Consider the following 15,649-nt stretch of genomic DNA (forward strand, 5'->3'; position numbering starts at 1 on the left):
AGAAGCATGAATGACGTCACAGAGTCAACCACGGAACCCTCAGCTATAAGATGCGACTTATATCTACTGAATTTGGGGCAAAGTTTGTGAAGTAGCCTTAAATTACAGAATTAACACATTGCCTCAACTTCAAGGCTAAGTTGAAGTTCAGGTTACAATGTCCCCTGCTTACTGTATCTGATGAGAATGCTAATGTCCTATAATAGATTATTTGTCTTAACCTTTGTCCTGTTTAATCTGGAGCAGAAGGGCAGAAAGGAGTTTCACAATTCACCCTTACCTTCACCTGGATGGCCATCAGCACACTGTCCCAGCATGCTCTGGGTCTCTGTGCATCTGTGCATCCCTGCAGTTCCTGCTGTGGGGAAGCTGTCATGTCACCATTAGCAATGGCATTACAAGACAGTGAGAATTACGGTTACCTCCTGCCAAGTTCACACTCAGGGATCTTATCCACATACAAGGGCATCTATCACTGACTTCATTCACAGCCCTGCAAGTTCACTTGTGATTTTTTATAATCAATGGTCCATAGATCGCGGGCTATTAATCATTATCTGCTGACCTCGGTGGCTTCACAGATCGTGTCACTGCCTGAGTCTGCACACCCTAGAGTGTCCAGGGCTGGCCCCTTTGTATCCTGGTGTGCACTGCTAATTTCTCCTCAGCTGTAGAATCCACTCCACTGCTCTACAAACAGCTGGCAAAGCAGCAGTGCTACCCTCCAGGGTGATGCGCATGTGCACGGCACAAGGTCTCATGATTTATTATTAAAGATGCTTATCTTTCATCTGTGCCCATAAATAATAGCCAATATATTAATGGTGTCCCTCATTTCATGAAGGTTTCTTTTATGTATTTTTAATTTCATAATCATTGTGTGACCTCTTTCCTCTACTTTATCTTTGAGGCTTGCTAAAGTTTCTTCTACTTGAACCATTCTATTTGTAAGATGTTCCCCTGAGTTTTCTATTTGCATCATTAAGATTTAAAATTCTGCCTTCATTTCAGCTTGAACTCTCTTGAATATTCCTATCTCTCTATTGAATGCATTTTTTAAATCCTGGGTTGTCTTCATTATTTCCATCAGTTTTATGTATGTGTTTTCCTGAGCATCACTGAAGCATCTATTCTCTTTAAATTTATTGTGTTTTTTTCTTCTCTAAACACCACCAATTCTGTGGTGAAATCCATAATTTCCATATTAAGAACGTCTGTGATCTGGGGTTATTCTCATTGGAGAACATTTTATAGGACTGGTGGGTTTGCATGGGGAAGATGCTGCCTTCATCTTTCATATTGCTTGTATTGTTTTCCATGGGAACTAGGTGTGTGGGACTCTTTTGTTGGTTCTGTATCTGATGTGGACACAGCAGGCTGGCACAAAACACAGAATGTGTGGGAATGGCACAGAACGGACATTGGATATGGTGTGTGAGGGATGGATCAGGGGATAGTAGATGTTTGTGTGCGGGGGTCTCTACAACTACCACAGCCAGCAGAGTAAGAACCCACAGGAGAGAAGAAGGGAGTCTGACCCTGAGTAGTTTATTTGGGGCATACTTAAGCAAAGCACAATTTGGTGAGAAATGTCCTGGTGATAAATTAATCCCCTGGGCAAATAAAGCACAAGACAAGACTACACAAAGACTCTTTGTAAAGTACAAGTGACATTATCCCTAAACATGGGTTCTATAGATTGACAAGCTCATGATATGGGTCATGTAGAGGATCCGGTATGATCTTCATTACACAGATTGCTCAAAGGCCACCAGGCTGTTAACCACAATGTTTCCCAGCCTCCTGGGTGGGAAACAGGGAATGCCTCCCTCTCTTTAAAGGGACAACCCTGTGTGTTTGGCATTCCTGGTTCCCTAGAGCTTATCTGTGAGCATAAGGGCTCTGTGCCTCCCACAGCTGGGGAGGGTCTGACGTGTGTGCAGATGTGCATACTGACCTGAGCTGGAGGTTGATGGCAGTGGAAGTGGAGCTCATCAGAATACACCAGGGCAGTGGTGTGGACCCCAGGCTAGAACTGAGGAAGGGGAGGGTATGCCGAGAGGAGGAACAGAAGGACCCACCGGGCTAGACCTCAACAGAAGATATTCAGGACAGGACTGGGCCTGGATATTTGATATTGCATGGAAAGGGTGAAGTCATGGGTTCCAGTGAGGACAAGTGTAACATGAAGGGGTCTGCTTGTTGGGGTTTTTGTTCTGCCCAGTTCCCCACAGCCAGCAAGCCCCAAAGAAAATCACACAGAGATCTCCATAAGTCATTAAACAGATTGGCCCATTACCTCAGGCTACTTATTAGCTCTTGTAGCTTATATTAACCTATTACTTTTATCTTTGTTAGTCACATGGCTCGGTACCTTTCTCAGTGGGGTAGCTTACATCTTGCTTCTTCTGTGGTCTGGGCAGAATTGCAGAGTGAGCTTCCTACTTCCCAGAATACTCCTGTTCTCATCGCCCTGCCTCTACTTGCTGTCTGGTTGACCCACCTATACTTCCTGCCTGGCCTATCAGCATTTTTTTAAAACATGATTGACAGAAAACAGACAATTTTCTCACACCAGGCAAGGACATAATATTCTTCTGAATTTTTTGAGAGATGGTATCACCATTCTGTAGCTCTGGCTGTCCTGGAACTCATCATATAGACCAGGCTGGCCTCAAACTCACAGAGGATCCTGTAGTTCTGCCTCATAAGGGCTGGGATTAAAGGCCTGTACCACTCCACTTGACTAAAGACAGAGCTTTTTCAAGGAAATTTTCTGTTATTGTTATTTTGCTGGAATGTGTGTTTTCCTGTTCTTTTGCTTTTACCATTAAAATAACTTAAATTTTCATTTTGTGTGTTGAGGTGTTTTGCCTACAGGTATGTATGTGTATCACGGGTGTCCAGTTACCACAGAGGCCAGAGGAGGACATCAGGTTCTCTGGAGCTGGAGTGACAGATGGTAGTGAGATGTCCTGTAGATGCAGTGCCCTAACCTGGGTCCTCGGCAAGAGCAGCTGTGTCTGTCACCTCTTAGCTAGCACTCCGGATTCTTCCTCACTAACTTAAATTTTAATTTTGTTTTCTCTGCTACCTTTTCCTTCTTAAAAAAAACAAAAAACCTTTTACTAGTTACCCAATTTCTGCTTCCCCAACTTACAGTCTTTCTTTTCCTACAACTTTCTTTCTTTCTTTCTCTCTCTCTCTCTCTCTCTCTCTCTTTCTTTCTTTCTTTCTTCATTTTTGGACCTTAAATTTTTCTTCTTTATTTTTCCCATTTTTTCTTTTAATTTCTTTATTTTGCACATTAACTTTATTTTTAAACATTTTGGGTAATTCTACAATGTTTTTAGTCAATTCTTTCCTTATATTAGTGTTCTTCTTCTTTAGCTTTTCCTCACTTTTACAAGCTTTGCTTTTATTTGTAGTGATTTTTGTTTGCCTTCTTCTTCCTCAGTGATGTCTGCAATCCCAGCTCAACAGGTTGAAGACATGAGATACACATACCATTTGATGATAATTATTATATCACAAGAACCAGGATGAACAATTGTTCTTTATTATTTAATAACATCAGTGACTGGTGTCTGTGGATTCTAACAATGCAGCTTTACTTAAAGTTGAAAAGCTTCATTGCCTCTTCAATTTTTTTAACGTCAGGAGGAGGTTTTCTCTGGCTGCCAGGCTGCAGGAACTTCTTCACATTGGGCAGGCTGCTGATTCTGCTCTTCAGGGCCTGTAATCCAGAAAACACAGCCTGAGAGTCAGAACAGCTCAAGTACACAGTCCGTAACACATGAGCCCCCCCCCCCCCCCGCCAACACGACCAACTGCGTCCTTGCAACAGGTCCTGTGTAGACATGAGAAGAACGACAAATCCATGAGCTAGAAACCACAGCTCAGCATAATTTCCTTAAGACCTCCTTTGACATCCAATTGCCTTCTCCAGAGTTCCCTGGACACACACTGAGATGTAGTTTTGTAATACAGAGCACAGAGCCCTGTGTCTCTCGGGTGTGAAAGCAGAAAATAACAAAGCAAAGTGAAGACGTGAAAAACTGAGTTTGAACTGGGGGCAGAAAAGATCAAAGTCTGACCAGGAATAACTTAGTCAGTTTTCACACTGGAGACAAGGATGGTGTCACGCGGGGGGGGGGGGGGGGGAGCATGATGGGGACAATGGAGAAGGAGGCACAATGCAGAGAAGTCAGAGCTGACGAAGGGTCAGCATGACAGAGACCTGCTCCCACAATATGTGTGCAGAGACAGGCCACATAAGATGGAAGATGAAGGCCAGAAGCAGTCTGCAAGGAATAGGGGTATGGCAGAAAGCTATGGGGTCCTGCCTCTTTCTCAATGCAACATATATTCTTGTGGTACCAGCTTCAAATCTCCATTCACAAAAAGTTTATTTTCATGCCTGAAACCAGTGTCTGGTGCTCAGTATGGAGACCAAAGTGTAGGCCCTCAGCAGCCCCCAGGCCACCATTATATTCTCAGAGGCATGTACGTGCGGCTGCCTCTCTGAGGTGATCTCACCTTCAGCAGGGGAAAAGGGGCCAGAAGGCTGGAGTCAAGCTCTTCAACATAGAGGAGAACTTCCAGCAGGTGAATGTCCACCCTGGTCAGCCTGTTACCAACAAGGTAGTCTTGTCCGTGGCTCTTCAAGACCTGCCAAATTAAAGGAGACAGATTATGAAAATACACAGTTGGGCTGGGGCCATTACCCGTTCCCAAGTCTCCCAATGGAGTCTCTGACTCTTCCTGGCAGGTATACAACTGCAGACTCGGGCCTATGATGCAAGAGGCACATGAGAGTCAGGCACGCGACCCCCTCGCTATAGCTCAGGTGACCTTTCTCTGTCATTGCACATCCCATGACCTTCACACGGCCACCCTATGTACATTTCCCACATGGGATAAGGGCTTAGCCCCGTGCACATCATGGCTCCTCCCCTAAGTTTGAGCACCGGAAGTTCAGGATATTCGTCTCCCTGTCTTGTCTGTTCAGACCCGTGGGCAGAGGCCTCATCTGCAGGGAACATCAGTCACCAGAGAACACCCTGTGTCTGTCCTCTCCTGTGTCTGCTCTCCTCAGTTCTGGAATCTGAAATACACCTGGCTGAGCTACAATACATCCTCCCTGTACAGCATCGGCTCTGACTCCCAACCTTCACTGTATCATGACTGACTGAGCTGAATTGTACAGGGGAAACTGAGTCGGAGTCTCAGTATCTTTGTAAGGACAGACAAGCATGCCAACACCAAATGGGACTAATCTTCCTATCTGATTTTGGCTATTTATTTAACATTTCTGGTTGTGAGAAGATTTAATAATAGAACTGTCTTAGTTGCAGTTTATGACATTTACTTAAATATCCCAGCAATATGAAAATCACAGATAACCTAAAGGACAAGCACTGGCTACAGGATGAGCTACAAGTAGAGAAGAATTAAAATTCTTTGTGGTCACCTTATCACACTGTAAATGTCTACAGAGAAAAAAAATATAATGACCACATTCAGAAACAAAGCCAGGCATAGTGGCACACATTTAATTCCAGCACTCAAGATGCTGAGGCAGGTGGATTTCTGGGAGCTTGAGGCCAGTCCACAGAAGAGTTCCAATAGAGCCAGTGCTACGAAATACAGAAATCCTGTTGTAAAGAAAAGAAAAAGAAGAAGGAAAGAAAAAAAAATAAACTAGAAAAGGAAGCATCAAACGTTCTCAGTAGAGTTTACTGTGTTCCTGAAAATCATGATTCACACACCAGAGATGATTCAAGCTGTGAGAGCTTGACATTGTGTCCTGTGAGACAGGGTCTTCACTCCAGAGGTCTCTGTGGGGACCTGATGGCTCCTAAATCCCTCACTGCTTCCACAGAGCAGTGGCAGCTGTGAGGGAACGTTCAGTGAATTATAATGGGGTCAAAGTCGGGTCTCTGAGGAATGTGTAGGATCCCTAATCCTGAAGAATCAGAGCTTTGTTCTTAGCTTTACTTGACAGAAGATCAAATCTGTCTGAAGTGTTCTTGACCATCCTCCAAAGAGAAGCCCTGACTAAGAGAGACAACACATGTACACGGACACCCCTTCATGTGTGGATGTGCATAGCTCTCCTCCCAAGCCTGACATCTGTGACCCTAACTCCTGCAGGCCAGTGTTCCTTTACATCTCTTTATCAGCCTCCTCCTCTGCCTACATCACTGTCCTAGGTCAGGTTCTTCTCCTCCGTCTTTGAAACTCTCTCCTCTTCTCCTGACAGCCAGTGGCTCTCTGGGCCCCCTGTGTGATGTGACAGAGTATTTTCCCATCTGTGTTTTTCTGCAGTTTGCCCTGGAATTGAAGCCCAGTGTGTCTGCAGGATCTATGTCCATCTCTGGTGTGGCTCAGCCTTCCACAGATCAGGTCTGGTTATGACCTTGAACCCTGTTGAATGTGGACCACTAGGTTGACGTGACCATGCAGTGCCCCTTCACAGGCCATTTTTATACAGCGACCTGTGGGCAGGGAGCTGCACAGGGAGGCTCATGGAAGGTCAGTGAGGCAGCACCCTGTCCTTCCCAACCTCTGTCTTTCTCTTGTCCTGGGAACTCAGTGTACCCACCCAGACTTCAAACAGCCTACTTACTTTTTCATAGGCAGGCAAGTACCGGTTTTTGGTCTTGTCTTTTATCAAGGAGATCTTGGCTTCTCTTTGGTCTGGTGGACATATGACCACTTGCAGCATCATTTCAGTGAGATCTAAAATACCCTCTGTATACATGTCGATCCTGAAAGACAAAATTTTCCATATGGTCAATGGTTTTCAGGGATTCACTATTTTATATTTTAATCTAAATATCTGAGAAATTGACACTGAATCTAGTTGCAAATTTCCTCACTTTTAACCAGTCATTATCTTTTCTGTTTAATAGATATATTAACTTTCCCTCTGGTACAGCTCTGATACACTTTTAGAATTTTTCAAACCCACACATGGCCAAACCCAAGGACAAAGAGCATCACTGATCACTGGTCCTTCTACAGATTCAGTCGTGATATACTTGGTGGCGTCCGGAAGATAGCCATCAAATTCTACAGAGAGCACTCAGTCTCTCTCTCTCTCTCTCTCTCTCTCTCTCTCTCTCTCTCTCTCTCTCTGTGTGTGTGTGTGTGTGTGTGTGTGTGTTTGTCTCTCTCTATGTCTCTCTCTGTCTCTCTCTCTATCTGACGTGATTTGTTCTCAAAGACTAAGCATAGATTCTTAGAGCAAACAAGCTATCTCCCAGATAAGCTCAAAACAGAACACTTCCTGAGCGCCAGCTGCGTCTCGGAACATCTCTCATTCTGCTCAGGGGCATCTAGGTCAGTGCTGGATGTTCTCCACCCGTTTGTCACAACAACTCACACTGCAGGTGCATTCTGGCCTTGCAAACATTTGTCAAGACGTGCCTATTTCTTCACTCATTTCAACCACAGCACACAGACACAGAGACACATGCATCCCTTCTTCAAAACTGTATTTCACAAGGTGCTTTGGGGAGAGTTCACTGTCACACTTCCATACACTTCCGGTGTTGACCCTGCAAAGGTAGTATTCTGTGTTCCAGTGCATCTATTGCATTCTAAGACTGCTGACATCCTCCTATGTTAGCAGAGTCTGATCCTCACTCCCTCTGACCCCAATCCTGCCACTGTGGCAGCTGCTGCAGGAGGACTTATCTGCTTCCTCCTTATCCAGGGGAAGTTCGGGTACATTTCATATTACCAGAGCCAGGAACATGTGCCCTGGAATCGGCTCACTAAACATTATGCAATGTTTACTCTTGACCTCTATATTGCTTCCTTCACCCCTTCATGTATGTTCACGGCTAAAATCATATACTGTGCTCCTCTTTCATTTTTACTGAATATCATGGCTGATTCCACCATAAGAAAATTATAAATAATGCTGCTAGGAGTATATCTATACACACACTGTTACAGCCCAGTTTTTATTTCCCATTGACAAATCTTTTCTGCACTGGGATTCCTGCCTACCATCATGTTTAACTTTTGATCAACAGCAATATTCCTACACAATGGTTCAGGAGTGAAGGATTCATGGCTCCCCTATGCTCAGATCTTGGCCACCGTGTTTGCAATTCTGTCCCTGTGCTGTGCTGACAACATCATCCTCGGCTGTAGCCACACTCACCTGCATCCACCCCATGTGCCCTTCCCTTTCCTCCTTGGACTCTTCCTTACTTGGCCTAAGTGGTATAACCAGCCTGCTCCTAGACATAAACCCTGCCACCCTCTTGCACATTCATGGAGGGACCCAAATCCTTCCTTTGTTTCCCCTTGGAGTAATAACAGGAAATATACCGTACAGGGCTCTCTCCTTCGCGTCCTTCCCATAGAGGTTGTATTTGGTGGCAATGTAGTTGAGAATGGCTCTGGTCTGTACCAGCTTCATCCCATCAATCTCCACCATGGGTATTTGCTGAAACATCAAACTCCCGTCTGTGAAAGAAGAAAGGAAAAGGTCTCTGAGGTTTTTCAAGTCTCACTTCTCAGGAGCACAAAACATGTATTGAAGTGTCTGATCACGCAAAGGAAAGATAATTGATTGGCTCTCAGTTTTTCAAGCTAAATCCCATTTACTTTAAGTTTCTGTTTCCTCACACATATCCTTGGGCTTTGGAGCTTCTCACATCCATTTTTATTTCCTATCCGGACACATATTATATTTCTAGTACATGTTTTCATGTCAGTTCATGTCCCTGGATACATATGGAAGATAAGGAGGGACAGCAGAGGCCCCCATGAAAGCAGAACTAGTCCTTGACAATCTCATCATCGTCATGACATTAAGGTGATGTGTGACATTTTCTTACGCAGTTAGCCACCATGAGTTCCTCCAGCCTGTTCTTGTGTGGTGATAGTGACTCGTCAGTAGCTATGTTGGAAACGCTCAAGACAATCATCCCAGCTGTTTTTCCTCCTGTGATTTAATCAATGGCCACGTACCTGTGTGGTTATTGGACCTTGTGTGTGGAACCCTACCTGAATAAGTCAGTAAGAGAGAGCTTGAATAAAATTGCTCACTCTGATGCAGAAAAAGTGAGAAAACATTTATTCCCAAGTCCCCAGACAAATTCTTGTAGAAATCTTCATTCCACTTTTATCACTGTCTCCATTTTCAGACCCTTCAAGGAGCCCCACCACCTCCATCACATCCCTCTGCCGTTCCTGACTGTTCCCACCCATCACCCGCCAACATCACCCGGCAACATTACTTTCTGGTAAACCTTCTAATAGGCACCACATGGAGGACACTTGGTGTTACCTTTGATTAACTTTTCCATCTCTGCTGGGGTTTCTATAAACTTCTCTTCAAACTGAAAGCAGAAAAAGTAAATGCATTCTCATTAGCTCGTTCTGTATCACTGTAGAATTTTGAAATTGAAAGCTCCCTTGTTGGTATTGTGTCTGCCTGAGTTGAGACTTGCAGTAGATATGAAGGATCTGATCGTGACCACATGGAAATTCAGAGTAAACCCATCAAGCAAAGGTGTCCATCATTACACGCTGCTCATTACTGTAGTGTTCCTCCAACCTGACCCACCATGTTCATGCTTCAGTCCTAAGAAGAGAGTGATCTCACTAGAGGACCAGCACTGGGAGATTGAGGTTTTGGGCTCTCAGGAAAGCCAACTCTAGTGAATATAGAATAGAAGTTTCTATGTCTTCATCATGGCCTTTCATAGTCCCCAAGATCACCTGAGGTATTTTTTTCTTTAAGATTTAGTATTGCTAATTTTAAGTGTGTGTGTGTGTGTGTGTGTGTGTGTGTGTGTGTGTGTGTAGTCTTGTATTTGGGAATACATGCATCTCGGAAGTGAGAGTGCATAGAGGACAGAGAATAGAGATTCCATTAGAGATGGTGTGACGGGCAGTTATTAGCTCTCATGTATGGGAGCTGGGAGAATTAGAAGGTTGTCTGCATGTGCAGTAAGGATTTTAGAAGCCAAACCACTACTCTAGCCCCACAGCAAGTTGCTTACATTGTGGGGCTGTTATTCTGTTTTTAAAATACTTATTTGTTTTGCTTATGAAAATTACATGCTTGTGTGTCAGGGTACACATACCCAATGACGGTCTATTCTGGACTCTTATATTGGTTCCTGGGATCTGAACCCATGTGGCTTAATCTTTAACCACCAGCCATCTCTCCAGCCATCTAGAGTAATTTAAACCACTTTGTTCCTTCCACAGATTAAAGAAATTTTTCAGATGTGAAAGGCTGAAAATCAGCTTCTAGCCTGCGTGGTGAGACAGTGTGCTGACGATCCCATAACCCCACAGATTGGACTGACAGACAATGAAATGACGTCAACAACGTGCACAGCACTCAGAGAGGTGCAGGGAGTGGTGACAGTCATCACAGAGGTGGCTGAACTGTGAGGGGCTTGATGGGTGTGAGAGGGATGATGACAATGGCAGCCTGTGGGCACACTGAGCTGTAAGGACTGAGCCAGGGTCTCTAGCTGTCTCAGTCCACTGCCTTCTCAGTCACTATGGACACGGAAGAGGAAGGCTTGTGCAGACACCGTACCTCCTTCTCATGAGATGAATCAACAGTTCTGTTGCTTAGAGCATCCCCTGAGCCACAGAGCTGGTGTACAGACACTGGCAACCAACTATTCATGTACTTAACGAATCCTCCTGGGTTGGCACTAGCGTGTCTCGGTTCTTATGCCCTCTTTCATTCAGAAAGGATCAGCTGAAGCCCTGTTAGGTTAGGATTGGAGGTGGATTCAACAGCAGAGGGAAACACGTTGCCATAACTCTGAGGAAGACACCAAAGCCGCCATCACAGGACACTACTTCATCCTTTAACCTTCCCATTCTGCTCCTTACTGAGGAGGACAAGATCTCAGTAGCTTCCAGGACTTCCTCTCAGGAAATAAAAATTGGTGAGCTCCCCTGGAGTGAGCTGGGAAGTGTTCTTCCCAGTGACACCTCTGAATTTTCTGCTTTAAAGCTGGAAAAAAAATTAACCTCAGAATGTTGCTTCCACACTCACTTGGACCACTCTCTCACACTTTCCTCAAAGCTCACAGACGTGGGGCCACCTGAAGATGGCACCTCTGGTTTACATCCTACCTATACCCTCCAACCGCTGCGGACCTAGCATTTGAAAGTCTCTACAAACTGATTACTGAGTGTGCTGGACTGTGGCAGGAGGTGTGTCTATCTTCTGTGTCAGGGCTCCCATTTGTCCTGTTTATCTTTAACTTAACTCCATTGAACATCTCTTGTATAATTTACCCTTTTCATAGTTTTTATATTATAGGAGTGCAGGCCAGAGGCGTGGGCACCCTCTGAGGCTAGAACAACGGGCAGTTGTGAGCAGCCTGTGTGGGCGCTCTGCAGGACACCATGGGGTTTTGACCACTGAGCCATCACTTCAGTCTCCTGTCCCCTTGAAACCATTCTTACCATGGAAATTTCTGGTTCTACTCTGTAAAACTACACACAAGATGAAAAGATCCTCCACCTGTCAATCACCAGGTCCAATAGTCCCCAGGTAATGTCCACCGGGTTCATTTCAGCCCAACTTCTCTGTGACTCTGATTTTAATGTCAGACTTGAGGTGCCAAACGTTCCATCACGAATACTTTACCGTGAATATCCAAGTGTAAGTACTCTTTTTGAAAGCACAGTGTCAGACTTAAAATCAAAATATCATACCATAACATGCAATAAGCAATTAGTATTGTCTAATGATCAGAATTCAAATTTATATTTCTATATGTCCCTATTTTGTAACTTTATTCAATTCAAATAAAAAAGTAACCAAATAACTATTTGATTCTCCTCTATCAGAAGCATTGTTGGGGCTGGAGAGATGGCTCAGTGGTTAAGAGCACTGGTTGCTCTTCCAGAGGTCCTGAGTTCAATTCCCAGCAACATTATTGTGGCTCACAACCATCTGTAATGTAATCTTGTGCAATCTTCTGGCATGCGGGCATACATGGAGGCAGAATGTCATACACATAATAAATAAATAAATCTTTTTTAAAAAAAAAAGAAAGCATCTTTTAATATGAGTGTGTTCTTTGGTACAGAGCAAAGTAAAATTTTCATTTGTTCAAATCAGTCCATTTCCTTCTTAATACAAGATGACTATCATTTTTTTGTGGGGTTGGTGTTCACGTTTTAACAGGAAAGGGGGCATCTTCCACCAGGAGATCTACTTACGGGTTCTTCAACCATTCCAGGCTTAGCCCTGCATTAAGGTCCTGGTGGTGGCTGAGCACATTGGGTATGTTCCCATTATCCCCCACAGGCATGTAGCGTGTGGCCTGGTTGATCAAGGGGCATACTTAGTGTAAGGGTTGACTGAGGCATAATTATAGTTCTAACCATCTTGGTCTTGGCAGAGTCGTGGGCACCAAGAACACTACCATAACGTAAAACTGTATCCAAATTTCCTTGTGTGGAGCCTTTCAGCTTAGAGAAGTATTTAGACTTATCTTAGGTCCTGGCACAGAAGAGCAATGCACAACCTACCTCCACCCCTGCTGCAGCCAGGAGCCACCTGATGCACTCCATCCTGCCCCGGCCATTGAAGTAGTGAAGCACGGGCTTCCCAGCCATGGCTGCAGCTGTGGTTTCACTGTGAATGGAAAGCAAAGAGATCAATCCTGGGAGATTGCGCTCGGGGATATGGTCAGTAATACAGCACTAGGGAAGGGCCGTCTGCCTTCTTTTGCAGGGGCCCAGGAAGGTCTACTGACTAATCTCTCACCCGTCAATGAGTGCCAACCTGCAATTGCAACAAACAGGTCTCAGCTGGTCATGTGCCTTCACTTTGAGGACATAGACAGAGCATCCTGGACCTATAGTGGTGAAGGACTGGGACCCTGTTGAGCTTCAGAAAGCAGAGCCATCATGGAGGGGATGAGACAAAGTCCCTCCCCAGCCTTTTGGTCCCTAGGTTGCTAGTTCAGAAGCTTTTGAAGGCTTCATGTCGCCCTGCCTGTGCTAAACACTTATTCTTCCCACAGGAGAAGGGCCCATCTCCTGGATGCAGGTCTGTTTTCCACCTCTAGACTGGATCCTGTTCTAGGGTCCAGAAGGCGGTAGTTGATGCATCCACTTCATACCTCAGGGAGTCACTGCCTTTGGTGCACAGCACATAACGGGCAGTTGCTCATGTGAACTGCATGTAATCACCACAGAGTTTGCAGGTGAGGAGCTGCCCCTGTTTCCATTCTACAGGAGAGATAGATGTGCAGACAGTCACGTGATGAGGAAACCCTGGCCAGTGCAGCTCAGTTCCTGCACAAGGAACCCACATACTGGGTCCTGCTACTCAGTAGGCTGTAAGTCAACATCATGGCTCATGGACAGTGTCTTCAACTTGTGATATAATTGGATATTTCAGAGTCTGTATTTTAAAATGGACTCTGCCTGTCTGTGTGTGTGTGTTAGTCTATGTGTGTGAGAGAGTGGATGTGTGTGTGAGTGTATGCATTTCTGTGTGTGTGTGTGTGTGTGTGTGTGTGTGTGTGTGTGGTGTGTGTTTGTGTGTGTGGGTGTGTGTGTGTGTGTAAGTGCCCAAGGCTGAAGTGACCTTGTAGGCTAGAAGAAGCACAGCCTCCCTGCCCTCAGGTCACAGCTGCTTCTCTTGGGCACCTGACAGTTTCCTACAGCACTGTATAATGCTCTGTTCTTTTTGTCTTTCTGTTGGCTTTTCTCTGTTTTCTCCGTGAACTCTCCTTTGCCCTGGAGAGTTCAATACTGGGGATTCAGAGGGACTCTGAAATGCTGAGGCTTTCAGATCCCTCCCCATACTGCAGAACCTTTAACCTCCCGGTTTTAGAGGGGTACACTGTCTCAGAGTCGGCTGGTCTTCTCCAGATTAGTGATGAATGCTTTGAACCTTAGCAAGGGTTGGCCGTATAACTGCTAAGGGTCAGAGTTTGGGTTTAACCTCGTTCCTCTACAGACTCATTTCTTCCTGCCATGTCTTCCTACAGAATTTTAAACTGTTTTCTTTTGTCCCATTCATTTCCTCATACATACATTTGTGATCACAGGACATCAGTAGACATCCTTCTGCTTGGTATAAGGTTTAGCCCACAGTCCTCTGATTTCTCAGGGTTCAATAGTTCAAGATTCATACTTTATGTTTCATTTGCTTTCTTGGGAACACCATATAAAAACAGATTGTTTTGTTTGTAATTAAATAATAAGGTTGGGCGGGGGCTGTTTTGAGACAAAGTTTCTCTTGTCATGAAGCTAGCTTATGTAGACCAGGATGGCTTCAAAATCACAGATATCCACCTGCCTCTGCCTCCCTAGTGCTGGGAATAGAGGTGTACGCTGCCTGGCAATAATAAGATTGTAATAAAGTAACAAATCCTAAGTGTGAAACCTGCTAGTCTGCTATTTAAACAGAATCATCAAAGCAATCAGAATCCACAGGACACAAACAAATGGGGTAGAAATCCAAACTGGGGAAGGAAGGGCTTTGGGAGGGAGGCCTGGGAGAGTCTGGGTGAATTCAAGTTCTCAAGTGAGAGGAATCTGCACGTTCTCTGTGAGACTGGAACACAGTTCAAGAGAAGAACGTTATTGCTCTCTGGTGTGTGAGCACAATCCAGGTCTACTCCCCCCTGTCCTAAATCCCATGCGTTTAGATTCCCTTTTAAATACCTTAAATGCCACCCTCAGCTCAGTGACACTGGAGGAGGAGGAGAAAGAAAGGAACAGAAGAAGGGAAGAATGAAGACCAGGACAGAGGAAATTGGGATTAAGGAATGGAGGAAGGGAAGGAGGACAGAAAGAGAGAAGAAACAGAGGAAGAGAGATAGCTTGCTAGCTACTCAACATTCAGTAACAAAATAATTCATATGAACCAGAATCAAATGTAGGTAAAGTCAATGGTACTGAGCAGTGAATATGATAAAAGTATATATTTATGTATATGTATATATATGGAAATTACGTAATAAAAGTAGCTCTTTTGTACAATTAATGCATGCTAAATAAAACATTGAAAAGTTATTTTCCATTGATGTAGACACGGAACTTATTTCACAGGTTATAAGAGAGAGAACTGACCTAGTGAGAGTCCAGACGGCTGCTCTGCTCAGCTCCCCAACTCCTGTTCCAGATGAGTGTGGAAGCACTTTAATAAGGTGAGCATTCTCACCAGCAGGGTGGGGCCCCACTGCCACTCCTGTGGACTCACACAGAGTTCAAGATTCCAGAGTTTCATGATAGAGTAGAAAGCTGACGAATCAGGGAGGGGCTCACAAGCCACCACCCTCTCCTGAAAGTCCTTTAAAGTTTTCATTGGTTTAATGCTCCTGTGTCTCTAAGTGACCTCTCATGCGTGTTCCTGTGAAGAACCCTAATGAAGCACATTGCTCAGGACAGAAGAAACACGGGAGGGAGGACTGAGCTAGAAGCATGAATGACGTCACAGAGTCAACCACGGAACCCTCAGCTATAAGATGCGACTTATATCTACTGAATTTGGGGCAAAGTTTGTGAAGTAGCCTTAAATTACAGAATTAACACATTGCCTCAACTTCAAGGCTAAGTTGAAGTTCAGGTTACAATGTCCCCTGCTTACTGTATCTGATGAGAATGCTAATGTCCTATA

The 15,649-nt window shown here is 44.6% G+C and overlaps 1 protein-coding gene across 1 annotated transcript; it reads right to left on the reverse strand.

Annotated features, from left to right (window-relative positions):
* Window positions 1–3,556: 3,556 nt before the first annotated feature.
* On the reverse strand, window positions 3,557–15,235 carry LOC121466123 (glutathione S-transferase A2-like). The gene is made up of 7 exons (XM_041679677.1): window positions 15,103–15,235; window positions 12,544–12,649; window positions 9,314–9,365; window positions 8,355–8,487; window positions 6,632–6,773; window positions 4,540–4,671; window positions 3,557–3,736 (listed from the first exon to the last, which is right to left on the reverse strand). The coding sequence occupies exons 2-7, from the start codon at window positions 12,628–12,630 to the stop codon at window positions 3,611–3,613; spliced, it is 672 nt and encodes a 223-aa protein (XP_041535611.1). The 5' UTR covers window positions 12,631–12,649; window positions 15,103–15,235; the 3' UTR covers window positions 3,557–3,610.
* Window positions 15,236–15,649: the final 414 nt, after the last annotated feature.

The sequence above is a fragment of the Microtus oregoni genome, unplaced genomic scaffold (genome assembly GCF_018167655.1).
Source record: "Microtus oregoni isolate MIOR12 unplaced genomic scaffold, Mior012 000032F_ref0000030, whole genome shotgun sequence".
In the NCBI taxonomy this organism is placed as follows: Eukaryota; Metazoa; Chordata; class Mammalia; order Rodentia; family Cricetidae; genus Microtus; species Microtus oregoni.